The 27,366-nt window shown below is 33.5% G+C and overlaps 2 protein-coding genes and 1 long non-coding RNA gene across 4 annotated transcripts; all 3 read right to left on the bottom strand.

The window, feature by feature from the left end:
- LOC111702387 (26S proteasome non-ATPase regulatory subunit 4) lies at positions 1-7,366 on the bottom strand. The gene is made up of 10 exons (XM_023474053.1): positions 7,238-7,366; positions 6,273-6,410; positions 5,383-5,450; positions 4,513-4,618; positions 4,243-4,309; positions 3,480-3,669; positions 2,832-2,895; positions 2,423-2,614; positions 1,820-1,963; positions 1-144 (listed from the first exon to the last, which is right to left on the bottom strand). The coding sequence occupies exons 1-10, from the start codon at positions 7,343-7,345 to the stop codon at positions 106-108; spliced, it is 1,116 nt and encodes a 371-aa protein (XP_023329821.1). The 5' UTR covers positions 7,346-7,366; the 3' UTR covers positions 1-105.
- Positions 7,336-21,617, bottom strand: LOC111702388 (NADPH-dependent diflavin oxidoreductase 1-like). The gene is given in 16 exon segments (XM_023474055.1): positions 7,336-7,789; positions 8,218-8,385; positions 9,903-9,988; positions 10,575-10,643; positions 11,050-11,102; positions 12,100-12,220; positions 12,938-13,029; positions 13,541-13,662; positions 15,139-15,240; positions 15,832-15,945; positions 16,335-16,452; positions 17,653-17,748; positions 19,030-19,102; positions 19,985-20,013; positions 20,587-20,662; positions 21,456-21,617. Coding segments are annotated over 16 exon segments (1,761 nt in total). The 5' UTR covers positions 21,510-21,617; the 3' UTR covers positions 7,336-7,401.
- Positions 21,618-26,409: 4,792 nt separating this feature from the next.
- LOC111702392 (uncharacterized) lies at positions 26,410-27,117 on the bottom strand. Of its 2 annotated transcripts, none has more exons than XR_002765395.1 (3): positions 27,099-27,117; positions 26,721-26,833; positions 26,410-26,565 (listed from the first exon to the last, which is right to left on the bottom strand). It is a non-coding gene; the product is annotated as an uncharacterized LOC111702392 (long non-coding RNA). The 2 variants fall into 2 exon arrangements; XR_002765396.1 differs by having other exon boundaries at positions 27,095-27,113.
- Positions 27,118-27,366: the final 249 nt, after the last annotated feature.

The raw sequence follows: 27,366 nt of genomic DNA, 5'->3' as shown, positions 1-27,366 counted from the left end.
TTTAATTTCACGAAGTTTTATTATTTTACTCTAGATTCTGGGATAAAAGTAAACAAAATTATAAATAGACACAAAGGACATGTTCTTGAGTTACAAGAATTATTTCTATTTTTCATCCTTCTTATCCTTCTCCTTCTTCTCATCCTACAATTAAACTTCGTTAATAATCAATTTGTTCACATAAGTCAAAACTTAAAGGTATTGTAAAGGAAAAATGAAAGGGGGGTATTGGATGAAACCATAATCTCAGGAGTTCAACGATACATATGAGACATCTATCTGATGTTCCTGTCTCGAGAAATTGATATAAAACTGTGTCAAAATTGAACAAAAATTCATATATACGCAATTTTGTATTTAAGTAGTAGGTTTAAACAGATCATATTCAGCAAATACGCGACCAATCTGAAAACGATTATATCCCACAGGAGCCTGATAATCTCAGGTTTGCTCCTATTGTAATTTTTAATTTTTATTTTGCATTTTTAATGTTGACAATATTATTAATATAGTCCGTATTACGTCACCAGAACTTCAGCCAATGGCAGAGCAGTAAACTGGTCACGTGATTTTCGTCTGTATCACGTGACCAGTATACTGCACTCTGATTGGCGGGAGTTCTTGTGATGACGTAATACGGACATAAAAAAAATATTTTCAATTAAATCTATTTAAAATGCAAAAAAAATATAATGGGAGAAAACCTGAGATATAATCATTTTCAGATTGGTTGTGTTTTTGCTGAATATGATCTGTTTAAACCTACAACTTTTCGAGACAGGAACATCAGATAGATATCTTATATGTATCGTTCAACGCCTGAGATTCTCAGGTTTCATCCTATACTCCCCCCCCCTTCATTTTTCCTTTACAGTCCCTTTAAGGGTGTAACTATTTAATCGAAAAGCAAAAAGCAAAGCAAAAAATTAAAATACAGTAGTATGAAAAGCAACATTTATTAAAGAACAAAATTGAAAAAATCAAAACTCATTCAGTAATAAACGATTTAAAAAAAAACAAATCATATATAGGTTGAATTTTTTAATTTTTCAAAAATTGTTGATTTAGGTATAAAAAGATGCGCCTTGAACCACCACCATTTTTTATATTTCAAAAATTGTTTTATTTGAGGCTAAAACCCTGTTTATTTAGTACTCCCGACAAATATATAAAAAAAAACCTTTTTGGTTGATAATATGCTGTATTTTCAATGGATTTCTACGCTTTTCACGTTTCTAAACTTAGTGTTTCTAGACACATATTTTGATACCAATATGATTTATTTTGACAACATTTTTTGATTTGGCTTAGTGATATGATTGACACAAAAAAAGCAAAAATTGAAAATTAAAAAAACGTATTCAACTCTTTTAAAAAAAAATAAAACTTTAGTACTGGTGCATGGTGGATTTCAGCTTTCATAAAAAAGAATGCTATATAAACTAAAGATTCAAAAAATCATTTTAATTGGGACGCGTTTAGTGTTAGGAGATAGCAAAATGTTTTATTGTACATTTGCTAATTTATTGGACGTATTGACAATAAACATAAACCTGGAACTGGTTTTAATGTATACAAATCTGGAACTGGTTTTATTGTATGCAAATCTGGAACTGGTTTTATTGTATACAAATCTGGAACTAGTTCAATTGTATGCAAACAACAGTTAATAGACAGTAATTTGACCGGGACGCACACTGCCAAGGGTTTCTGAGTATTTGTCAACAACTTTTTAAAATCATGTTAAATGTTTCCACGCTGTCGGTTGTTAATAGTTGTGTAAAAAATAGATTAAAATAAAAAGGGCCAAGAATGTTACCTTGATTGCCCCCATTGCGTTTTTAACCGCTTCGCTCTGAGGATCTACTCCAGGAAGGTTCTGGAGAACACTCTGGAGGAAGGCAGGATCATTCATAACCTCACTGTAATCCTCTTTATCATCTACCTCCATACCCTCTCCTCCCTGCACAGTACACAGTACACGTCAAATCAAATATAAAAAGACGTCATGACCCAGCAAACTGTAAATGATTCCAATTCTTATTCATTCGATTTAATAATTAGATTCATGACCAAGGAGCATGGCATTTAAGGGAGATTGAATCAACCCGGACCATACGAATATACATGCTTTGCAGACGGGGTTCCCCATTTGAAAAAAAGAGCCTTTAAAGGTCGTCTTTTAATTTTCTAAATGTGTTTTTTATTACACCATTTTAAATCAAACCGATTTTTTATATTATAAAAAAATACGCTTGTCAGATGAAGTACCGTCTGCAAAGCATGTATAATCATGTGGTAGGTAGGGTGGTCCAGGTCGATTCAACCTCCCTTGTATCCCATGCTCCATGTACACGAAAGTATTAATACTTAAAAAAATTGGCTGTTAATGAGAGAGGCGAGTTCAGTAATTGACACGAACCTGTGAGGCATCCTCCTGCCCCTCAGCCATCGACATACGCATTGCGTAGGCAATCTGCTCCTCTTCCGTCATAGCAGCGAGGTCGGGTGCTCCGCCCTCGTCCATTGACATAGCTAGCGCTCTCTGCAGCATAGCTTCCTCACTAGTATCCTCTTCTCCTCCACCTACAGCAGGGGCACCACCCTCTCCATCCTGGACACAATCAATCAATCAGTAAATTAATCCATCCATAAAGCAATCAATCAATCAATCAAGCAACCAACCTGGAAAAACTATTTGTTTTATAACAACATTAAATACAAATCAGATAGTACCACTGTACCAAAAATTAGAGGGAAATGTGCACTTATCCAGTTTCAAGAAGATAAGAAACTCATTGATCTGGTTTAAGTTTATAATATAAAATTACCTCTGGTTTAGCCGGTGTTCCAGTCTCAGCCTGTTGACGAGCTCGTTGCTCTTCCATCGAAACCCTGAACAACAAGAGCTCATAACTTATGAATCTCTTTAGAACGCGCTCAGTCTGTTTCCCGTATATTCAGCTTATTCTCGGATTTACCTTAAACCCGGAAAATGTCTTAATTTAAGTTAACTTTTACATATTTATCAAAGCTTAAATTTTATTTTAATGATCTGAGAAAAAAAAGAACAATTTTACATTGAAAGACATGTTTTTTTTTTTAAAAATCCATTTTCAAACTTTTATCCTATTTATTTAGTTTCCCAAATTTAGCAAATATAAAACAGAATAAAATTTTACGCTCGCGCAAGCATACTTAACTTTTCTTTTTTTGGTCGGAGGGGTGTCTTTTTTAAGATAATCAGGAAGACTTAGAATTAATATATATCTGGCAATTTTAAATGTTGAAAATAGGCACAAATGGCAGGACTAGGGCTAATTTGTGATAGTTTCATCAATCATATTTGTAAAATTAGATTGTAAAGCCGTCTGATTAATTGTTAATTAATTCCGGGTCTTTCTGAACAGAAAGATACATATATATAAAGAAAACACACACCCCTGTAAAACACAGCTTAGAATATGACTTGTGTATACCTGAGAGCTAAGGCAAGCTCAGGATCGTCATTAGGATCGACTCCAAACTCATAAGATCCACCGGCGGCCACACTGCCGCTACCATCTTCACCCTGGACGATCGGCGAGCTGACGAGAGCATCGGATAGATGAGGGCCGGGGGGGACAGTCACCAGGTGGCTGGACGTTCCCTCCTTTCCGTTAATTGTTTCTACAAATAATAGTTATCTCGCTTTTTTTTAGAAGCATTACACCATGTTTAAAGTTATAAATTTAGCATTGAATTATTGCTTTTCATGCAAACAATTTTTCTTCTAATTAAAGAAATTAACTAAACTAGTTCTAAGATGCATATTTTCCTGTTCAAAATAGCGGATTTCCAAAATGTTTATAAAATGGAAATAATGTTTTGAAGTGGCTGTCAGGTGCACGATACTGTACTGTACTGTACTGTACTGTACTGTACTGTACTGTACTGTACTGTACTGTACTGTACTGTACTGTACTGTACTGTACTGTACTGTTTTGAAGTGTAAGATGCACGAATGCCCAAACTGCCTTCTATTGGTCCAATTCGGTCAGGTGACCTATGACGTCATCGGTTTAACTTGTCAATAATTACTGTCCAGAATCTGGCATGTGATGGGCAAGTTTGTTTTTATTTTGAACACTTTTCAAACAATAATTCAACTGAAAACAATGACAACAAAAATGAATGCAAGAAATCAATCCATCTAAAAGGATCACTAAAGAAGGGGCCGGGGTTAATAATAAATTTATTTACCGATAAACTTGTTGAGAAGAGCTGTATTCACCTCCTCCTCGCCAATATTGATGATGTCAATATTCACCTGGAAACACAACATATATAATTTATTCAGATTGGAATAATCAACAATGATTCCAAAGCCTAACTTCTGATATAAATATATAATCCCAATTTCAAATTAATTATTTACGACTACTTCACATTTTTTTTCGGCTTTTGAGATGAATCTGTTGGGAGGAATCAGGGCGGTAATGTTGGTTAAAATGCGTAAAAAGTTTAACTCACCTTCTCCTTCTTAAGTTTCTTGGCAAGCTTGATCAACTCCTTCTCGTCTACGTCTATGGGGGAACCCACGAAGGCGACAATCCTGGTCTTGTGGTTCTTACCCTGCCTAAACAATTACCAGTCTTAAAACACACAACAAACGAAAAAAGATTGATAAATTACAAAATGTCATATCAGTGATCAAAACTAACGATTTTGACTCCAAACGAACAACTAAAAAAAAACGAAATAAGAATAAATGTCTTAGGGATATAAATTATTTTCTCATTATAAAACTTAATTTGTAAAACAAAATTAAGGGAAAGACGAAACATTAATCTTGGAAGAAGGCCTTAACTTTCTATAAACTTTTAAATTGATTTTTTCTCTGCTACATACAAAAAAATTCATGCTTTTATCGCTTCATGCTTTTTGTAAAAAAAAACGTTTTGGAAAGGGACTGTATCCATACTTCCAGACCTACTGTCACTTTTATAAATAAATAAATAAAAGATCAACCATCATTCCGTGGAAATCAAGGCCGAGACCCGCTCAAAAATGACAGCCAAATGACGGAAATTAATGTATATCCGATTATGACTCAAGTCTAGTGTGATCGAGACATCGAGGTCTAGGTCAGTGACAGGAGTAGTGCATTTCATTAAATGATTTCATTAAATATATTTCTGATATTATTGATAAATTGATTAATTAGAGCTGATTAAATAAAAACCCTTCCAATTTAGAGTCTCATTTTTAATTGTTTCCTGCTAAACTTTAACAAAATCATTTACTTATTGTTGTTCACAAGAAATTTGCATTTCTTCATTTTACAACAACAAAAAATTAATAATATGGTTTAGACAAGACAATGGACGTTAAATTATTTACCTATGTTTGAGACACAGATGTGCAATCTTGATTCCGGAGATAAACTTCATCGGTCCTTCAGGACTTACCTAGATATCAATCAATAAATCAATCAATCAATCAACTAATTAATCAACAAATCAGTTAATCAATTAATCAATTAATCAAATAAACAATTTATCAATTAACCAAATAATCAATTGATTAATTAATCAGTTGATCAATTAATCAGTTAATCAATTAATCAATTAATCGATTAATCAATTAATCAATTAATCAATTAATCAATTAATCAATTAATCAATTAATCAATTAATCAATTAATCAATTAATCAATTAATCAATTAATCAATTAATCGATTAATCAATTAATCAATTAATCAATTAATCAATTAATCAATTAATCAATTAATCAATTAATCAATTAATCTTAATCAATTAATCAATTAATCAATTAATCAATTAATCAATTAATCAATTAATTATTCAATACATAAATCCACCAATCCATGAATCTATGAATCCATCAAACAATCAGCCCATACATCCATCAAACAATCAAACCATGAATCCATCAATCCATCCATCTATCCATCAATCAATCCATCAATCAATCTATTAATCAATCCATCAATCCTAGAATCAACCCATAAGTACTAGAATCCATCAAACCAATGAATCGATCAAATCATCTATATTCATTATTCATGCAGTCAATCCATCAATCTATTAATCAACCCATTAATTAACTCAAGCATTATCATTGCTGTAATGTGACAAATAAATGACATTTTCTCCTCGGATTTGCTGTGCAAACTATAATTAGGCTTTTAAGGGAACCAATGCTGAAGATACAGATTTTTCATAGTTTCATCGTGAATTGATGTCGACACGTTTATCATTTAACCTACCTGGTGGAGTTTAGCGAGAAGTTTTCCAGTATCATTGGTAAGAGTTACCAGAACAGATAGATCAGACATTGTCATCAGAGCAACATTAGATTCAGGGTTAGATCTGGTCTTACTGTGAGCTATTAGGTTTACAGCATCCTGTATAAGATATATTAGATCTGGTCTTACTGTGAGCTATTAGGTTTACAGCATCCTATATAAGATAATTTAGATCTGGTCTTACTGTGTACTATTAGGTTTACAGCATCCTATATAATATATATTAGATCCTGGTCTACTGTGTTCTATTAGGTTTACAGCATCCTATATAATATATATTAGATCTGGTCTTACTGTGAACTATTAGGTTTACAGCATCATATATTATATATATTAGATCTGGTCTTACTGTGTTCTATTAGGTTTACAGCATCTTATATAAGATATATTAGATCTGGTCTTACTGTGAACTATTAGGTTTACAGCATCCTATATTATATATATTAGATCTGGTCTTACTGTGTGCTATTAGGTTTACAGCATCCTATACAATATATTAGATCTGGTCTTGCTGTGTGCTATTAGGTTTACAGCATCCTATATTATATATAAGATCTGGTCTTACTGTGTACTATTAGGTTTACAGCATCGTATATAATATGTATTAGATCTGGTCTTACTGTGAGCTTTATAGTACAACATATACCTCTACATCTATAAATATACGTCTAAATCTGTAAATATAGGTTTTGTTCAATAGGTAAAGGTTTTTTTTTTTATTAAGTACAGATTTAGATCTATAAGTTTATGTCTAGTTATATACATAATGGTTTAGATTAAAAAGGCTTAGGTTTAGTTTTCTTAACGTTTATGTCTATAAATGTAGGTCTAGATCTTTAAATAAAGGTTTAGATTTATAAATATAGGTGTTAGTTAGTTCTATAAATTAAGATCTAGATTTAAAAATTAAGTCTAGTTCTAAATACCTGCTGTGCCTGGAGCCTAGTGGGTAGATAATCTCCATTCCTCATGAACTCGGAATTATCCACACAGATAATAGTGCTCTCAAGAACCATTTTAAATATCTGTAACATGTTATCTTAAATATTATCTACATCATTCTTTAGACTAAAAGTAAATGCAAGGGGTATCAGGCCCACGTCTCAGTTTGATATCGTCCAGTCACCTCCATTTTCTCAACATACTTCTCTGCTTCTTCACTTCCCAATTCCACTGCTAGAGCGTCAACTAGCGCTTCTCTCACTTGGCTTGGCATGTTTTTACTATTTCCCGCCACAAAGAAGTTCCCGGATTTCTCTAAAATCAGCTGACGAACTTTTTCCTGGTTTTCTCGGATTTTGTGCTGTACATATATTTTGTCCTCCTGGTCACGTGAAAACGCTGTTATTGCTTCAAAATGTTCACCACATTCCGGCCATTCGTCGGAAAAGAAATAGTCTGCCGATTTATTACGGCAGCCGAAGAATAACAGCATAGGTCGTTCATCTTTTTTGGCCACCATTGAGGAAATATATGATCTAAATAAATTCAAAATTAACACTTCAATTTTTTTAATTTAAAGTTATTTGGTCGCAACATCTACATTTAAGTAAGAAACGTAAAATGACATTATAAAAAATGAAAAAGACAATTATTATATAAATACATATATAAATGGTGTAGTTAAAATTTGTTTAAATAATTTTTTCTTGAAAATACAGGTTTCCAAAAGAAAAGAGAAAAAAATATGCAAAATTATGCACAAATAGAAAACATTGATTTTTACTCACTACATAACATATTTATCATTTCAGTTATTACGTAATCATCGATCATCATAGATCAATCATAGATGTTTTCAAGCGTTCCATATTATTTGACCAAACTTTTCACAGTATTTACATTTTTAGAAAGAAAGTAAAAAAAAATAAAAAAAGAGATTAAACATAAATTGAAATAAAAATACCTAAAAGGTGCGACACCAGTTCCAGGGCCCACCATAACAGCTGGTGTTCCGGGGTCCACTGGGAACCTGATTGTTCCTTTTCTAACCCAAAGGTTCACCTTGTTCCCTGGATTTAGCTCCGATATCCAGGTGGAACACAACCCTCGCCGCGGAGACGCTAGGTTCGATCTGAAATAATATTTCAAAAATGAAACTTTTTTATATTCATGTAAAACTTCTCGATCTTTTAAAAAAGTAACAAAGACAAATTTAAAAAAACTAGAAATTCAGGGCGCTTTGCACAACTTCTTTCTAGGCTTTTAGGGCGCTTCGCGCCCATCTTATATTTCAACTTTTAATTGTGGCTTTATCTCTGAACATCTTCTCTTTGTACAGTATAAAACAAAAACAAAAAAAGTTTGAGGATTTCATGATATTTTTTGCGCATTTTCAAAATTTTTCAAAAATAAAAAACTTTTAAACATAAATTTTTAAAATTTTGATCATTCATAAACCTTCCCTGGGGTCACGTGAGGTCCCACAAAAAATTTGGGCCCGATCGGTTCAGCCGTTTTGACGTTTATTGGACACAAACAAACAAACAGACAAGCCAAATTTATATATAGAAGATAAGGTAGGGTAGAGATTGAGAACGATGAGAGAACCACTAGGCCAGTGTGACAGAAAAATCTAAAAGAGCCTGTTAGCTCTACACTTTTCCCCCCGTAATTATTCTATTTTTCTTTAAAGGGAGTGATCGGAAATGTATGGTAGTTTAACTGAGAATGAAGTAAAGCAATTGTACGATTCATTCAAATCGTTCTTACGGTGCATATTTGTTCAGTAAGAGCGAAAATTCAATCTTTAAAATCCTCAAAGGTTGTAAAATGTCCATTTTGGAGGGATGATTTTGAGAATCGAGTTTTTAAAAATTATTCAATGGTGACCATGAAATATGTATCAAAAATTCGACAGTAAACTAATAAGTTGTTGAGGAACAGATTGAAAAAACTAAAATTTAACTCTTATCATCGAAAATAATTATTCTTATTCAGTTATTAGTTTCTGTAATGTCTCAATGTTCACAAATATTTTCTGTAGATTTCCTGGAATTTTGATTAAAAAGACGACATTTGAAGAATTTGAAGAAATCTGCAAACAAATTTGTAAAGAATAAGAAATTCAATATAATGCTGAAAAGGAAATAAATGATTCTAACGTTTATTTTTTACAAAGTTCAATTGAGAAATATGTTCCTTAACATCAAATTAGTTTACTTAAGAAGTTTTGTTACATTCTTCGTCGTTGTTATTGAATAATTTTTAAAAACCGATTCGCAAAATCATGTCTCCAAAATGAACAATGAAGGAGCATTTTAAAAATTAAATTTGCACTCTTGCTGAACATTTAAGCATTGCACTCTTGCTGAACATTTATGCATTGCACTCTTGCTGAACATTTATGCATTGCACTCTTGCTGAACATTTATGCATCTTAAAACCGTCCGATAGGTCTCAAATGAATCCTAAAAATTTCTTTAAAAAACTCTCAGCTAAACTATCACACCCTTTAATATCTAAATGAACAGTTAACAACCATGCAAAAGACACACAAAAACAATAATTTATTCTCAACACAAGATCTTTAAAATCTCGGGGAAAAAATTGAAGTTAGAACAGAAGGGGCGAGGAGGGGGGATTTCTAACCTATATTAAACACCTGCAACTAAATGTTAAATATGGTTTACATGTTTCTCCAAGCTACTACTGATACTGAAGGACCGGGGTTTTATCTAAAAATATTAATTAATTCTTAAAATGTTGCTAACAGATGTTACAGATGTTACAGATGTTACAGATGTTAGGTGCCAAACAACAAATTATTCAGTAAATTGTGTAATTACCAAGCAGTTTAATCAGCAACAAATTCAATATTCAATTAACAGTACATTTTCATCCCAATCAATTTCTCATTTTTTGATTTAAGATCAACTATATTTTTTAAAGGGACTGTACGCGCAATTTCAAGTAACCCTCCATGCAAAGAAGGCAATGCCAGATTAACAACGGTACCCTTAAAAGCTTTGTCTGAACAAGTATAAATTAGAACGCCATGTTTTTCTTTCACTCTTTTCTGTGGTTTCCCTGTAAAAGTGACTGGCGCATTTCTTAAAAAGACTGAAGAAATTTTTCTGACATTATTTCTGACACTTTTCCGACATTATCTTCACATTTTTGATCAGATTAAGGTGTCAAGGGCCCATTGTAAATCAAGCATTGCCATCGTTCCAATGAGATTCACTTGAAAGTTGAAATTACGCTTACAGTCCCTTTAAGAGATTTGCAATAATTATGTTTATTGATAGATAATTCAAGTACCTGGGGAATTAAGTCGAACAAGAAGTGGAATGGAATATTAGGAGTTGTGTGCCGGAAATCATAAAGGACCTGAGATTATAATAAGGTTGTATTCAGGGGCAGATTCAGAAGGGGGGAGGAAAATTCTGGCCCCTCTGAAATTTTGGGTGAACAAATCCCCCCCTACCCTAAAGAAAAAACAGAAAAACTCTTAAAAATCAAAATAGCTGCAACTCTTTGCAGCGGTAAGATTGAGGAGTGACGTGCTTGAGTTCAAAAGCTCAAGTACTTTTTTAAAAAAACAAAAAAAACTGTTCGTTTTAAGGGTTAATAAGATGCAACTAATCCAGCAAACGTGTTCACTACTATTAGCGCCAACAAATTCAGGTTCAATTGCTTTCTAATATGTTTTGTCCTACATCCGCTCACGATTGCATTATTTTTTTTTTTTTACTTTGAATGATCTTAAAAATTGTCAAAAAAACTGTTAACTTACTTCTAAAATATGTCTTCTTGGTCTATTACAGTATTCATACAAATCCTGTTGCCCTAAATAAACAAAAGTCATTAAAGCTTTTAACTGTTGCTCTGAAAGTAGTCTTTTTAAATCATTTAAAAATTTTGGCTGATTTTTCATTTCGAATTGGCGCATTTTCCAAAATAAAAATCCATCTATTTTTCAAGAATTTTTTTATGTTCCATAACCCTTCCCTAATTTTTGGGCCCGATCATTTCAGCCGTTTTTACGCTTATCGGTTACAAACAAACAAAACAGACAAGCTAAGTATATATATATAAGATAACAAGAATTCTCAACTAAACTCCAGCATTTAAAATCATATTCTTGTATTCTCTAATAATAATGATAAAAATAAACAGTCAACTATACTTCCGTGTATACTGTTTAACGAGGCCAAGCCCCCATTAAAAAATAACCGCCAAGAATGGAATTAATTAATGCAAAAAATGATTTAGAAGACCCATGGTAAAATAGGATCTTTTAGGAAACATCTGAAAAAATGTAGCTTTTGTTTCTTTTTAAATCTACCGGAGGATAAGTTCTGACCTAGTATCTAAATTGGGTGACATGGAAACGCCTCGACACGGAAACGACTCAACACGGAAATGCCTCAAAAAAACAGAATCATAAAACTAATTTAATGTCGTCTTCTCTCAACTCAAAATTAAAAAGTCTATATTCTACTGATTTTCTCAGCCATGGCCGCAGCGCTGGGCCTCCTAGCCTGCTCTAGCCGTAGCGCACGGCCCCCTAGCCTGTCCTAGTCTCAGCGCTCGGCCCCCTTATAGCCATCCTAGCCGCAGCGCTCGGCCCCCTTTGTAGCCTGCGGCGCAACCTAACTTACCCTAAATTAATGGTTAAATAATTGTAAAATTTTTTTTAATGAGAGAAGACGACATTAAATTAGTTTTATGAGTCCGTTTTTTTGAGACATTTCCGTGTTGAGGCGTTTCCGTGTTGAGGCGTTTCCATGTCACCTATTTTAAAGAATACCCTCATAATAAATAATCATTTAAAAGTTTTTACCCTCTGCTGTATTGAACTCCATAAACTTTTCCTTCTCTAGCGAGTCTGAGGTGAAATGCGCCAAAAGTTCAAAGAAATATCGCCGAGGTATACTCTGTATATCAAAGTAGCTTCGCACAGCCTAAAAATAAATATGGACCGATTTGTCTCAAATTTTGATTGGTGACTCGGGAGACCCACGGGATTGTTCTTAGCTTGGTTTTGAGATTCTAAGTTGAGTGGGTCGACTTTTAACGGGAAAAATATGTAAAATCGTTATTTACGAAAACGGTGGGACTAACTTTGACTGGGCAAGCTTCCAAACTGAACAAAAAAATGCTAACTAAATAAAATCTAATAATCTGTGGAATTGGGAGAATTTTACAGATTACTAAATTTTTTATTATCAAATTTTGGGTGGAAAGTATTAAAAAGACTAGTTAAAATCAATCGTGCAAAGAAATAAAAAAATGGGTAAAGACGTGGTGACTCCTCAGGTTGCACGAATGCCGCGCTATTATCATCTCATTTTGGATTGTAGAATTGTGCACTTCTATACAAATGTCCTGAAACTGGTAGTAAAGTCGTCGCAATAAAGAAGTTCTTTTAGATATACAAAATACATGGTGAATGGTGATTGTAATCAATATATATTTGTTTAATAATTGTCGAATTTTGCATCCATGTTTTTTGCAAAAGTCTATTTTTCATGAAAAGTGGGTCAGTTTGAAAAATATTACGCTTCTGGGTTGCCCCTTGAATAATAAATAAATAACCAATAGGATGAAAGGATATAAGGATGAATGAACGGATATATGGATGAATGAAAGGATGAAAGGAACGAAGGATGGATGAATACCTGTAGAATAGAGCAGGGTCTAGGAAGAACAGAAGCAGGAGGAATTGAAGAAGAAGAATCCTGGTTTTTCAGATAAAACAGGCGTTCTTTATCTAAATACATAGGATACGAGTGCTAGGTTTAAAAAAAGGCTTTTCCCAATCTAAAGTCTAGAGCTTGAAATCCAGCTTTGTCTAAAAACTAAACTTTCTCTTAATATTCAACCAACTCAACTTAGACATTTTTAACAAGCTAAGAACATTCCCCTGGTTCTAACGAGTTCCTCAGTCAGAATTTTAGACAAAACAGTCAAGGGATTCCAAAGTTAGGATCAGACATACAAACAAACAAAGATTACTACTTTATACATATCTATACATATCCAGACACAGTGTTTCGCCTTATTAAGGCCCATCAGTCATCCATTCGTCAGATTTTTGATATAGCAGTTGGCGGGGCTTAGTAGTGTTAATGTTTGTTTGACTTTGACTGATTTACCTAAAATTTATTTTCCTTAATTCAGCAAATATAACCCTTTAAAATAGTTAACAGCAATGAAACAAATATGATCTGAGAAAGTTAAACCCCTGATATCATTAATTGTTCCCAATAATAAAGTCAAACCTAGGTCAGGGAAAAGAGAGAAGAAGAATTCAACATTGTCCTCCAGATTCTCAGGTTGAACCAGAGCTATATCTCCAGGATTATACTGGATACCAGACCCAGATATATCCAGACTTAGCAGTCTACAATACAATCAATTAATCCATCAATCAACCAATTTAGTCAATCAAAGCTTTAGTTCCAGATATATCCCGGCTTAGCAGTCTAGAACACAATCAATCAATCAATCAATCAATCAATGCTACATCTCCGGGATTATTGAATATCAAACCCAGATATATCGAGGCGTAGCAGTCTACAATACAATCAATACAATCAAACAATCTATCGCTCATTTAGAGGGCTGGAGGGGGGGGGGGATGAAGTAAATGTTTATCCCTTTGTTTTTCATATGTTGTAATAACAATGCATTTTTGTATTATGTAAAACATATAGCTGGTAAAAGAGATACAGAGCTCTCTAATATGCAAGCGTACTAAATTATTTCAAAAGATTCCTTCTTCTAAAACTGCTTCACAGTAAATAACGTAAATGTGTATCCCTTTGTTTTTCATGTGTTGTAATGACATAAAAGTATTTATAATGTATATATCATATTTTAAAAGAATACAAGGGACAAATAAATATGCTAGCTTCCGTCCAATATCCATATTTGTTAAGTCTCAATTCAGGGGTGTATAAAATTCTTCCCCCCGGAGGGAAAAAGAAATAAAAGACTCAAGAGGAGGGGAAGAGAAGGGAAAAGGGAAGGAAAAAGGGAAGGAAAAGGGAAAAAAAGGGAAGGAAAAGGGAAAAGAAAAGGGGAAAGACAAATGGGGAAAAAAGGGATGTGGAAAATTAAAGGGAAAGGGGAAGAAAAAAGTAAAAAGGAAAAGAGTAAGGGTAACAGCGGAAAAAAGGAAGGGGGAAGAGAGGAAGTAGATAAGTAGTGAAGGAGATAGGTAGGGAAGGAGATAGATAGGGAAGGAGATAGACAGGGAAAGAGATAGGTAAAGAAGATGAAAAGTAGGAACGGGGAAGGTTGGGAGAGAAAGGGGAAGATTGAGAGGGAAAGGGGAAGGTTTGAGGGAATAAGGAAGGTTTTGAGAGAAAAATGAATATAGGGAACTACGGAAGGGACAGGGAAGGGAAGTAGAAGGGGAAGGTAAGGTAGATAGGGAAGGTGAACGAGGGGAAGGGGAAGGTAGACAATCCATTGAAGGTTGGCCGATAAAGAAGTGAAAGGAAGGACTGGAGCTTTTTACCTCTACATAACTACATACTTATCTAAAATCGGAGAGTTTTTCATGAATAATTTTCCCCAATAGTTATAATGCAGCAAAAAAAAACACGTTTTAAGATTAGATTAAAACTGAAGCTACCTGACATTTGAAAATGGTTGAAACTGAAGCTGTCTGACATCTTGAAAATGGTTGAAACTGAAGCTACCCGACATCTTGAAAAAGGTTGAAACTGAAGCTACTTGACATCTTGAAAATGGTTGAAACTGAAGCTACCTGACATCTTGAAAATGGTCGAAACTGAAGCTACCTGACATCTTGAAAATGGTTGAAACTGAAGCTACCTGACATTTTGAAAATGGTTGAAACTGAAGCTACCTGACATCTTGAAAATGGTTGTCTGGAGTGACCCTGTCACAGCTGACAACTGGAGATTTGAACGGGTTCTGTTGGGAGTACAAAATACATCCATTCTCTGCCCTAGAAATCTATTTGTAAGGGAATAGTAAAATAACTTCCATTGAAAGAGAAATCCTTTAATCCTTTAATTCAGTTACAATGAGAACACAAAACAAGAAAGAAAAGGATACACGGAAGATTAGACAGAGGAAAACAAAATCAATTCTTAAAAATAAAAATTTTCTTATTTTTCTTTCTTTTTACTTGTTATGACTGACTGAGAAAAGGACAAAAGAATATAACTCAATTATGTTTGAAAATCCAGCTTTCTACCAGTCATTGGCAAATCAACGCTACATGCGATTGACAAAAATCATATAATTTAACCAAACCTAATAGTTAAGCCTAAGGAAAAACCGGAAGCAAGATCAGCCCACGTAAAATAAGTGTCCACTATGGTTTATAGGGTTACCCATGGTCAAGTTTTTAAGACAACGGCGCAATACAAAACTTTTAACCGATCTTGAGCTAAACAAAATTATAGAAAAACCTTGATAATAAATTGGAAATAGATTTATTGATATATCGTTTTATTTGTATGCGTGATCTTGTGCCCACACCCCTTAACCAAAATAAATTATATAAGTTATTAAAGCTAACAACAAAGCTCACCTTGAAGTTACATTTGTCTTCTCATCTTCTTTTTCTATAAATTCATCTTTTAATTCATGGTTTAGTTCATCCAGCCAGAGAACTTTATATTTGGGTTGCGGCAGCAAATCTTTACTAGAGAAAAACACTATTATCAACGATGCTAAAAAATAATCCTTTTTTTCAATAAAAAAAAGTTCGGAACTTTTGACAAATCTACAACACCTGAGGCAAATTTTTAAAAATTTAAGCCGCGGCTCTAACATGGTTGGTTCCACTTGAAAATGTATTCAGTGTTTCGAGATTTAAGCTGGCGCTCAATCGGAACCGTTTTTTTTGCGGATTAACGATACGGTTTAAATTTTTTAATTCGGCTTTTAAACAATGAAAACTTTTAATTTCAAGAGATAAATTGCGTGATCTGTGAAGAATAAAAATGACAAGAATGTTCAAATGGTATAAGTTAAATACTAATTTTTAAAAATAAATTTTGAGGGAAGTTGTAATAAAATATGTTTTCATACCTAATTGGTTTGATTCCAGGTGGGAGAGGAAAGGCTTGAAGAGCAACCTGCCAAAGTTGATCAAGCCATGCGTCGACAACATAATCAGAACCAAGATCATGTTGATCGTCTCCTAAACCTAGAAACAAACAAAGTATATTTTTGGTCGACTTTTCTAAAAAGAAATAAACGATATGCACAATTATCAATCGATCAGAAATTTAAGACAAGACATTCGTATATATATATATATATGTTGCATATAGCCGGCCAAACGGCGGAACCGATTGGGCTGAAAATTTTTAGGGACACACATTAGTGGCCCCCCGGTGTCATAGGATAAAAAAATTCGAAATTTTTCTTTCAAATTTTTCTATTTAAAAAAAATATTTCAATTTTTCTTTTTTCCACGGTCAACGCCGGGCACTTCAGCTAGTTTAAAATATTTCACGGTTTCTGTGTACACAGTACTTGACTGGTTTTCTAGAAATCATTGACCGAATAAATATCTAAATCCTAATTTATCTTTTAATTTCCAAAAAAGTACAAGCAATCTCTTGCAGTTAAAATTTGAATTTATGTGATGTTCAAGTTCATGTGATGTTCAAGTTCATGTGATGTTCAAGTTCATGTGATGTTCAAGTTCATGTGATGTTCATGTTCATGTGATGTTCAAGTTCATGTGATGTTCAAGTTCATGTGATGTTCAAGTTCATGTGATGTTCAAGTTCATGTGATGTTCAAGTTCATGTGATGTTCAAGTTCATGTGATGTTCAAGATGTTCAAGTTCATGTGATGTTCAAGTTCATGTGATGTTCAAGTTCATGTGATGTTCAAGTTCATGTGATGTTAAAGTTCATGTGATGTTCTCAAAAATGTTCCGAATTTCTAAGATTTTAATGACGCATCATACAACAATTAAGTTTGATTTATTAGTAAAAAACTGACAATTTATTCATGTAAAATCCATTAAATTGTTTATGGATTCAAATGTTACCATGAGTGAATCAGTATTTAGGGAAAATGTTATCAGTCCAAAGAGAGAGAAAGAAACAGTTTGTAATGGGACAAGTTTAATTGACATAAATAAACTTTTTTTTATCGAATATTAAAATAAATAATCTCTATTTATATTTCGCTTCTCTGTTATATTGTAGGCAATAAACGTAAATTTAGTGTGGGACCTCACATGATCCCAGAGAAAGTAAGAAAATTTGCCGTAACAAAATTTCGATTTTTTAAATACACGAAAAACGATAATAGAGCAAACAATTAAAAGTTAAAATCTAAGATGGACGCGAAGAGCAAGCCTAGTTAATTTACAAAGAAATTACTCACCAACATTAAGAAGTTGAATTCCTCCAAGCTGAATTAACCTTTTATTTAACTTCTTCGCAACAAGATTAAACTTTGGATAGCTCGAGTCACCCAAACCTAAGGGAGAACAGGGTTAAGGGACTTCAGACCAAGGTTATAATGCAAGGAAAGTTATTTCAGAGGTGTACGCATCTTTTGTACTGCAGTGTACTGTCTCTGGGCAGTAATGTAAACGGAGCCCGCGATTTAAAAGCTTCGGCTCGAGTCTTAATTCCTTAAACGCAGCTTTAAGACCCAATCTTAGACCCAACTCTGACGACAGCTTGTGTCACGTGATTGACAGCTGCAAGATCTTAGGCTCGACTTGAGGAGTTAGGCCCAATGAAAATAAAACCGACCTTGGTTGGTTTTAGTGGAGAATAAGGCTCAATGTTGGGTCTTATTCTCATTAAAACTCGGAATGCACCAATTCCAACTATGAAAATCCGCCAAATACAACATTAAACCGGTTTTATGAACTAAATTCTGTTGAAAAATAGATCCAACTTAAATTCGAAAGCCCGAGCCGTAAATAAGGCTCAACAACAGCTTAGACCCGAGTCGTATTTTCTTAAATTTTTTAAATCGCCGGCTCAGATGTCACAGCCTGAAATGGGATCCATCTTTAACATAAAAAATCAATGAAATATTCTGGCAAAAGGACACTATTATGTGAATTATCAAAATTAAATGCTTTTAACCTCCACTCCAAGGATACTAAACAAACACTGATGTTTCTTGTTTACAAATTCCGCCCAGAGAGAACGCAGAGATACGAAACTCCAATTAACTTTCCTTACATTATAACCTTGCTTTAGAAGTAATTTCAAATCACCCTTCATTAATTTTAACAGATTCCGATTTACAACAATGTCCTTAAATGCTCTGTAAATATTATTATGATGTCATCTTTATAAAAATTACTTGCGGAATTCTGCTGCAGAAAGAACTGAACAGTAAAGACTATTATTGATTATTGATCAGAAGACGGTTTAAAGGATACCGTTGTGATTCGGACATGCTTTTTTTAAAAAAAATGGACAGTACTTGAGATTACAACGACAGTTGATTTAAGACAAATAATAAAAGTAATTTAACCTGTGTTTATTTATTTTCATATTTTTATAAATAAAATACCTTAGATTAAGTTTGTTTGTTTTTTCAAAATTTTGTACGAAACTACATAATTGTTTTTTTATACTTTAACTGGCAAGGTTTTACTGTGCTTTTAAACATGATTATTTCCCCCTTTAGGTGATGAAAACCCGAGAATAAAAATGCGCTAACACTCTTGGTATAATAAGTGGGGGAATACGTTGAAAAGGGACATTCGTAAGATTTTTCAAAAACATAATTTACCTAGAACTCCGAACATTTGATTAGATAAAGAGTCTGTTGGTAAATTCTTCCTTAGAAGCATTCGCCAGGACCTCTAGACAATATTTATTTAATTAAAGGGGGTGTACGCCAGGACCTCTAGACAATATTTATTTAATTAAAGGGACTGTACGCCAGGAACTCTAGACAATATTTATTTAAATAAAGGGACTGTACGCCAGGACCTCTAGATAATATTTATTTAATTAAATATTTGAAAAAAAAATCTCGAATTTGTTTAGCCTATAACACCCCCCGGCCACCCATGAGTGTCCACAAAAAATTTCAGCGCAATCGGTTCAGCCGTTTGGCCGGCTATAGATAACATATATATATATATATATACGAATGTCTTGTTTTATTATATAGATAATTCATCACGGTAGAGATAAAGAAATATTTTTATTTAACAAAAAATATTCTTAAGGTAAGGAAATAAGTAAAAATATAATAATTGAATTTATATTTTCATATTTTCAATAAACAAGCAAAAATAATATTTCGTCTAAATATATCTGAAAAATTTAAAGTTTTACAATAAAGTTTCATTTACATCTTTATTAAGGTTTAAAGACGTTAACAGGGTGGCCGGGGGGGGGGGGGGCTCATCACCCGTTGGGGCCTGAAAACCCCCTAAAATCAATAGATTTAACTGGTCCAAGGGGGGCTTAGCCCGATCCCAATGACTACGACTCTGAGGGAAGGACTACTCGACAAAAAGTAGATATCGAGAGAAAAAAAGCTACTTAATGAAAAGTAGCAAAATATGTACCTCGATGTTAATTATTATGAAAAATTAAAATCTTTAACCAACGTAACAAATTAACAACTAAAAAAGATAAAACTTGTCAATGTTTTTAAAACGTTCTCAAAACATGAAAACTAAAATAAGGTTGTGTTAGATAATTTTAAATTATCAAAAAATATAATTATTTACCTTCATATTATCCGGCTCTTCTCCTTGTCCTGAATAATAATATTATAAGAGAATGAAGCAAACAAGTGGAGTCAAAAAATAACAAACAAATTTAAGATGCTCTGGGAGAAAAATTAAGTAAAAACCCATTAACAGGCAAGTTTCTATTACTTCTTTTTCTTCCATTTAGATACTTGAACTCAAAAAATTGTTTCGTTACCAGTGCTTAGGATCCGGATCCGTTGGATCCGCAAGATTTTGGCTTCCTGGATCCGGATCCACAAAAATATGCGGATCCACATATCCGGATCCAAGGGGTAAACTATCAACCAAAACCTACAAAAAAAACCTTTTTTTGCTCCTAAAACCCAAATCTGAACTTTTGAAAAAAGAGAGATTGGTAAAAAAATTCAGTAAATCTTAAAGAAATGACCTGGATCCGGATTTGGATTCATTTTTTCCAGTGCGGATCCAGGATCCGGATCCGCATCAAAATTAAATGGATCCTAAGGACTGCTTTACATATCTAACATTTAGGTCACAGGATTTTTAAATATTTGGGGGGGGGGGGGGGGGGGGGTAATTTTCAAGAATATATACAGTGACTCCACCCCTGTACTAACCTGTAGTTGAAGTGACGTAAACAACTAATTGTTTTGTTGGAAGAAGATTTAAAGAAAATTCGTCAAAACTACAAACCTAGACAACAAATATATGGTAATTTCCTAGTAAAGGATGTTTAGACCGGCCCCCCTTTCATTTGTGTATAAAACATTTTAGGGCATATGTATTCAAAACGTTAGGACACCCCCCACCCTCTTCCTAAAAAAAGTACATGAAATATTTTTGATTATTATTATTATTTGTTCAGGGTGTTCATACACGAGATGTTCTCCAGCTCGCACAACACAGAAATTCTATTTTTAATCTACTAATCCTACAAATACATCGAATCTACTATTACTCTTAATGTCCAAATTGTTAAATAAATGTAAAAAAAACATTTAAAAGCTAGGCCCATTTTATATCTTGAATTTGAGTATGATTTTATGATTGAAAGAATGATGGAAAACTATTTAAAAGACTGTAAAATGAGCACACAGGGTTCACAGGGTTGGGTTTAGACAATTCCTGGGCCGAGCAACGCGGCACGGGGCCGGACACTGCGTCACAAGTCATACTTTCACCTTGAACATTATTTTTTATGTCAAAAGTAATTTCGCGCAAAATTGCCCTATTCCGTATTACTTCAGGGTTCTGAGCAAAGTGCTGCGGCTTAGACAGGCTAGAGAACAGAGCATTACAACTGGGATAGGCTGGGGGGGTCGGACGCTGCGGCCACATAAATCCTTACGTTAAATTTGAGATGCATGTAAAAATATTGAAAGGAGGGGGGGCCGGGAGGGGGGTCCAAAAATCGTTGTCTAGGAAAGAAATTACCGTAATTAATTATTTTAGATTAAAAATAAAAAAAATGTTTAACAAAAATTACCTCTTGTGCAGTCCCAGTCTGGCTTCCAAAAAGCACAAGAAGATCGCGAATCATCTTCTGTGATTGTGAGTCTGAGTCGAGAAAATACTGAATTTGTTTTCCAGAGTGATACAGCAAATTTCGAAAATAATATTGAAGATTGCGCAATTGCCGCAAAGGATTTAATTTTCTCCGACAGACTCATAGATTACCGTGCACCAAAGACGACTTTTAAACATATCAGTCATCTTGAGTAGTGTATTTTTCGACATACGCAAATCCGCTATACTCCACTTCTGACCTATGCCAAATCCGCTATACTACACATCCAACCTACTAGCACGTAATATAACAGCTGCTATATGGACTTGTGGCTGCAGCGCCCGGCCCCCAAGCCTATCCTAGCCGCGGTGCTCGGTCCAGAAATTGTCTTAACAGCTATAACCTAACCTTCAAATAATACTAAAATAAACAGCTGGCGTAGGTCCGATGTGCAGTAGGTCGGAAAGTTAGTAGGTCAGAAGTTCAGTAGGGGGATGTTGCGTTAGACGCGCGATGCATAACATTTCCGTCATCTTGGTGCATGCTAGGGAGTGAAGATAACGAATAACGATGGTGTATTTTTTGACCAATGCTTATCCTCTATATTGCCCCTCTTACCTACTCACACGTGGTTTTCAAGCCCATGAATTTTTGGCTGCTAAGGTCCTTTAAACTAAAGGTATAAGTTAAAATTCAAAAACTTTCTATCCGACCCAAATAGATTGTCAAGTATGTACATTATAGATGGCAACAGATGCGCACATGACGTCACAAGTGTCAAATGTAAAAAGAAAGACGACATGTCCTCTATAATGGGTTGATATGATTTCCAAGACCCAGCTGTGATAAATGTCGTCTTTGTAGGAATACGTAGAAAATATTTACAACTCAAAATTACATAGAGTATTTTTACTGTCGTTTTTGGTGGCTTAATCTTTTTTCCTCTGTAACTTTGTGAACTAAATAGTTTGACTGAAGTATACACATTATCTGCAGACACTTAATTGCAAAAGTAAAAAAGAAACGCGAAAAATACAAAAATATTTTAAATCATTTATTGAAAAATAAATTGACCTTTTGGATTGAAATTTCTTATCATACGTCTTTGGAAAACCCGGAATTTCACAAAAAGGTTAATAATGCCTGTGAGAACATCATGCATGATTTCAATTAGTCTCGTCAAATTTCAAAGAATTGCACATACACTATATTTTTCTTTTTGTTCATAGGTAATTTAAATCTGGATGTCCCGGGGGTGGACGGCACTCTGTAGGCATTAAACACTAGTTCTTCGCCTACCCTATATAAAAGAAATATAATTAATGAAAATCAAAAAATATCATTTAGTTCATAATAATGCAGTCCTCAACTTACTTCTTAATCTTGTCCATCCTTTAAAGTCCCCCCCCCCCACCTTGCTGTATTTTGAAAATTAAAAAATCTGCCATTTCTCTCACAAAACAAATTTGCAAACAAAATCAGACAGGCACCCATATTTGCCAAATTCAAATATGATTTACGTCTTGTCCCATTAAACACTTGGGGATTCAAAATTTATATGAGACCATGAGCCTACTTTAAAAAATGTAATAAAATTTGTCAATTTTTTGCTATGTATGAACAAATTAAACAAATATGTAAAAAAACAAAAATTGAAAAACCTGGGAAATCGATTTTTCGGCTCATACTTTATACTTAAAGGAGTGATTGTAATATAAAAAAGAATGCCTTGAAATAACTGAAAGAAAGAGCTTTCTAATGTTTACATAATTATGAAAAATTTAATCAAATTGTTGCCTCAATTACTGTACATTTTTAATTGGGATACCCTGTACCAACTCTTTCCTCCAAGAAAAAGTCGTCGCAGTGCCAAGCGCTGCGGCTAGGACAGACTTGGGAAATAGCAAACTAGGAAATTGCACATTTGGGAAGTTGCCACTTTTGAAAATACCAGCTTGAGAAGTTGCCATTAAGGAAAAAATGCATTGGGAAAGTATCTAGCATCTCTTCTCCCATGCTTCATTGAGGGCTGAACAAACATTTTGTACTATTTTGATTAGGCTTGGACAATGACATATAGCTCTCCTATGCATTCTTGGGATGGTGACGGGTCAAATTTCTCAGTTGGTTTGGAAGTTATGTTGGTTCTCCTGCAGTTGTTCACCAATTTTACAGAATTTTCAAGTTCTCTTTTTCTCCAATAGGCGTCTCTGAGGTTCCCTTCTATTATGCACTTTCCAAAAAAAAATTGAAAAATCTATTATAGTTTTTCATCTGTTCTTGATAATTCAGTTGTCTGAAAAAAACTAAACACAATTGACAACTTCAGTAAGATAAAAAAAAAACTCTAACATTCTGACTGGAGAAGTTGGTCATTCTTCCAAAAAGTTGAAGTTGCAATAAAGATAGTTATTAAGATATTCCTTACAGATTTAGCATTTTTTGCATTTATTTTGTTCTCTTGCTAGACATGCGAAAGTTTTGCTTTTTTAGTAAAATCTTGCTTTAATCTGTTCCACCAAAAAATGACAGTTCTTTTGCAAATTTTTTTAGCAAAACTTTAAAATTTTAAGAAAAAAAAATTCTAAAATTTTTAGGAAAACAAAACACGAAAACTTTGCGAAAACAAATTCTGAACAGAAATTATTAATAATGATTTGTTAAAACTTCTAATGTTGAACTCTATGAAGAACTTTTTTTCTAGAAATTCCCAAGAATTTCCCCAAATTTGGTCGCCATTTTCTCTAAATGACGAAAAAATTCATCAGAATTGGTTCTGATATATTCAAGGGAAATAATCACAAGAAAATATCCAGCCCAGGCTAGGGTTTCCATTCGCAAAACTTTTGCGCAATTTTTGCGGAACGAAACGCAAATTTTTTCTTTCTTTGCGCATCAGTTTTGCGCGAAAAAACAACAATTTGCGCAATCATTCGCAAAAGTAATTTCGCGCAAAATTGCCCTATTCCGCTTTTGCGAAACTCAAGTTTTGCGCAATTCCGCAATTTCGTAAAAATCAAACGGTTGGTGACGGTGTGTGTTTCTTAGAATTCAATTCTGGAAAAATCTTGTTTTGGAATGTCTTCCTATTTGTCACTTTTACATAATTGACCAATGACAATTAAGAAGAGTTCAAATCTCACAATTTTCTCGACAATTTAAGTTTTGGACATGCATATTTCCTAAAAGGTGATTCTTCAGGCATTATTTTATATGATCATGATCCTAGTTATTACCTTTCATAAAATATGCTGCCTCAATACTAAAGAGCTAACATAATTGCTTTTTGGCTTAAAAGATACTACCGAACCATCAATGTTCGTATTTAGTATATTTTTTAATTATTACGTTCCTCCGGACACCTTGCTAATGAAGCCTCAATATTATTAAGACGAACCATCAATGTTCGCATTTATTACATTTCTTAATTATTATGTTCCTTCGTATACTTCTTAATTATTGTGTTCCTTCTTTCACCTTGCTTATGAAGCCTCAATATTAACGAATTAACATATGTTCGCTTAAAATGTAGCCTCAATATTAACGAGGAACGGACAATGTTCCTCGTTATGAAGCTCACAATAATTTTCTTTAATGTAAAAATGGAAACTCGCCCCCGTGTATGTTTATGTGAAAGCATGCACACTGTTAATTGTAGCATTTTCCAATAAGAGATAACACACACTGTGTTTGTAGTATCTCCCAACATGAAAAAACGAAAATAAATGTATCTGTTAAAATTAAATTTCGAACTTATTGATTTATAATTGTATGTACATGAAAATATCGTAAGAAAGTTTTGTGTTAAATCCATATTAACAATCTTGTAAACTATAATGATACGTAAATAAATATCTAGATTTTAAAAAATATATTTGGTCACTTTTACATAATTGACCTATGACAGTTAAGAAGAGTTCAAATCTCACAATTTTCTCGACAATTTAAGTTTTGGACATGCATATTTCCTAAAAGGGGATTCTTCAGGCATTTGTTACTTTCTTGCATTATTTTATATGAGATGAAAAAGATTTCAGAAATTTGATTAAAAAAATTTAAGAATATAATTCATACTTGATTAGGCAAAGCTTTTAAGGGTTACTTGAAATTATTTAATAGGATTAAAATAAGTTTCACTCTCTCTAATTTCTTTTTTATTAATTTTGGTCCCTTAATTTAAACGTTTTGTAACTGGAAGTAACCAATAATCGTTATCATACTCGTATGTTAATATTTTTTTTTATGGTATGGAATAAATCTTCAGTTGTTTAATTCTAAGCTTAGAATATCAATTTTTGACAATTCGCCTAAAAAGTTACATTTTGCGTAAAACTTGCGGTTTTGCGCAAATCACGCAAAAAAAATTGCGCAAAACTAAAATTTCGTTTCATGCGCAACTTTCGCAAAAAATATTTCCGGTTTTGCGCAAATTGCGCAAAAAATATAGCGCAAAACCGCGCAAAACTCATTGCGTTTCATGCGCAAAAATAGCGCAAAAGTTCGCAAAAAAAAAATTTGCGCGAAAATAGCGCAAATTTTGCGCAAAAGATTTAGCCATTTCGTGGAAACCCTAGCCCAGGCCAAACCCCTGCTACTGTACGGTGTTCATCCTCGGAATATCGGAAGACTTAATTTCGCATACATTTTAAAAACAAAATTTTACATGAATTTTAAAAATTAAATTTTACATAAATATATATGGAGAATATTTCCCAGGAAATTCTCAAGAAAATCTCCAATTTTCTCAACATTTATACCGGATTTTCCTGTAAAAGAATCATGGGAATTTCTATGGATTTCAAAGAAAGATTCTTAAGAATTTCGGCGGATTTGCCTCAAAATGGACACCTGGGTCAGTGGGTCATAGTCAAAAGGTTTATGTTCAAAGGGGTGTTAGCAAGATAATAGCAAGATGGCAAGGCTTACTCTCCAACTTTAAAAGGAGTAATTTTTTGGCATGCTTTTTTATTTGAACATTTTTTAATCTAAACAAATATAAGAATTTGGTTTTTACATTTGATTTTATCGTCGTCTGCAATCAGTTTCCCAACAAGTTTTCATATTGGCCAGGACATCAGCATAAACTTCCCTAAATATTTTACATATTTTTTTCTTACTTTGAAAGATATCTTTAACCAAGAAATGAAATGGGAAACTACGTTATGCTTGATTAAAGAAAGATTTCTTAATTAATGAAAAGTGATTTTGATTTTGAATATTTTTCCAAATATAATTAATTTTTACTTGTCTGCATCTATGGCCCAGAGAAAATCCAAATGATTCCAAGAAGGATTTTCTACCATATGAGTCATCCCTGCGACAATATTAGGCAACTCAGATATAGTTCTAGCAACATCCTAGAAATCAGATATAGTTCTAGCAACATCCTAGAAATTAGATATAGTTCTAGCAACATCCTAGAAATTAGATATAGTTCTAGCAACATCCTAGAAATTAGATATAGTTCTAGCAACATCCTAGAAATTAGATATAGTTCTAGCAACATCCTAGAAATTAGAGATAGTTCTAGCAACATCCTAGAAATTAGAGATAGTTCTAGCAACATCCTAGAAATCAGACATAAAATTTATCAATCCTTAAAGAAAAATTATTCCTACACACACAAGTGAATTAGCCCTGCAGTTCTACATGATTCTGCACAATTTTGGAGTCACGGAAGTTCGTAGTAAGATTTTGACTCCACTGGAAACAACTTAACTGGAGGGAATTCATTTTCACTGGAGGGGTTTGAAAATATGCTTTTTACTATTTAAAACTTTACGCAGGGTGATTTACATTCCCCTGGAGGGGTTTAGATATTTTTCCAGGGGTTTATAATTCTACTGGAGGGATTCAGATATCCTTCCTGGGGGTTTATACTTCCACTGGA

Source organism: Eurytemora carolleeae, unplaced genomic scaffold, assembly GCF_000591075.1.
Source record: "Eurytemora carolleeae unplaced genomic scaffold, Eaff_2.0 scaffold498, whole genome shotgun sequence".
In the NCBI taxonomy this organism is placed as follows: Eukaryota; Metazoa; Arthropoda; class Copepoda; order Calanoida; family Temoridae; genus Eurytemora; species Eurytemora carolleeae.
The sequence above is the reverse complement of the archived record's forward strand: the minus strand, read 5'-3'. Positions and strand labels throughout refer to the sequence as shown.

Bases quoted from the DNA above. Each gene is read 5' to 3' on its own strand.
- LOC111702387 (XM_023474053.1), bottom strand. From the start codon at position 7,345: ATGTTACAGATATTTAAAATGGTTCTTGAGAGCACTATTATCTGTGTG. The intron at 4,310-4,512 runs GTGAGTTAAACT...TTGTGTTTCCAG, and splicing joins AGAAACTTAAGAAGGAGAAG to GTGAATATTGACATCATCAA. The intron at 2,896-3,479 runs GTATACACAAGT...CTTGTTGTTCAG, and splicing joins GAGCTTGCCTTAGCTCTCAG to GGTTTCGATGGAAGAGCAAC.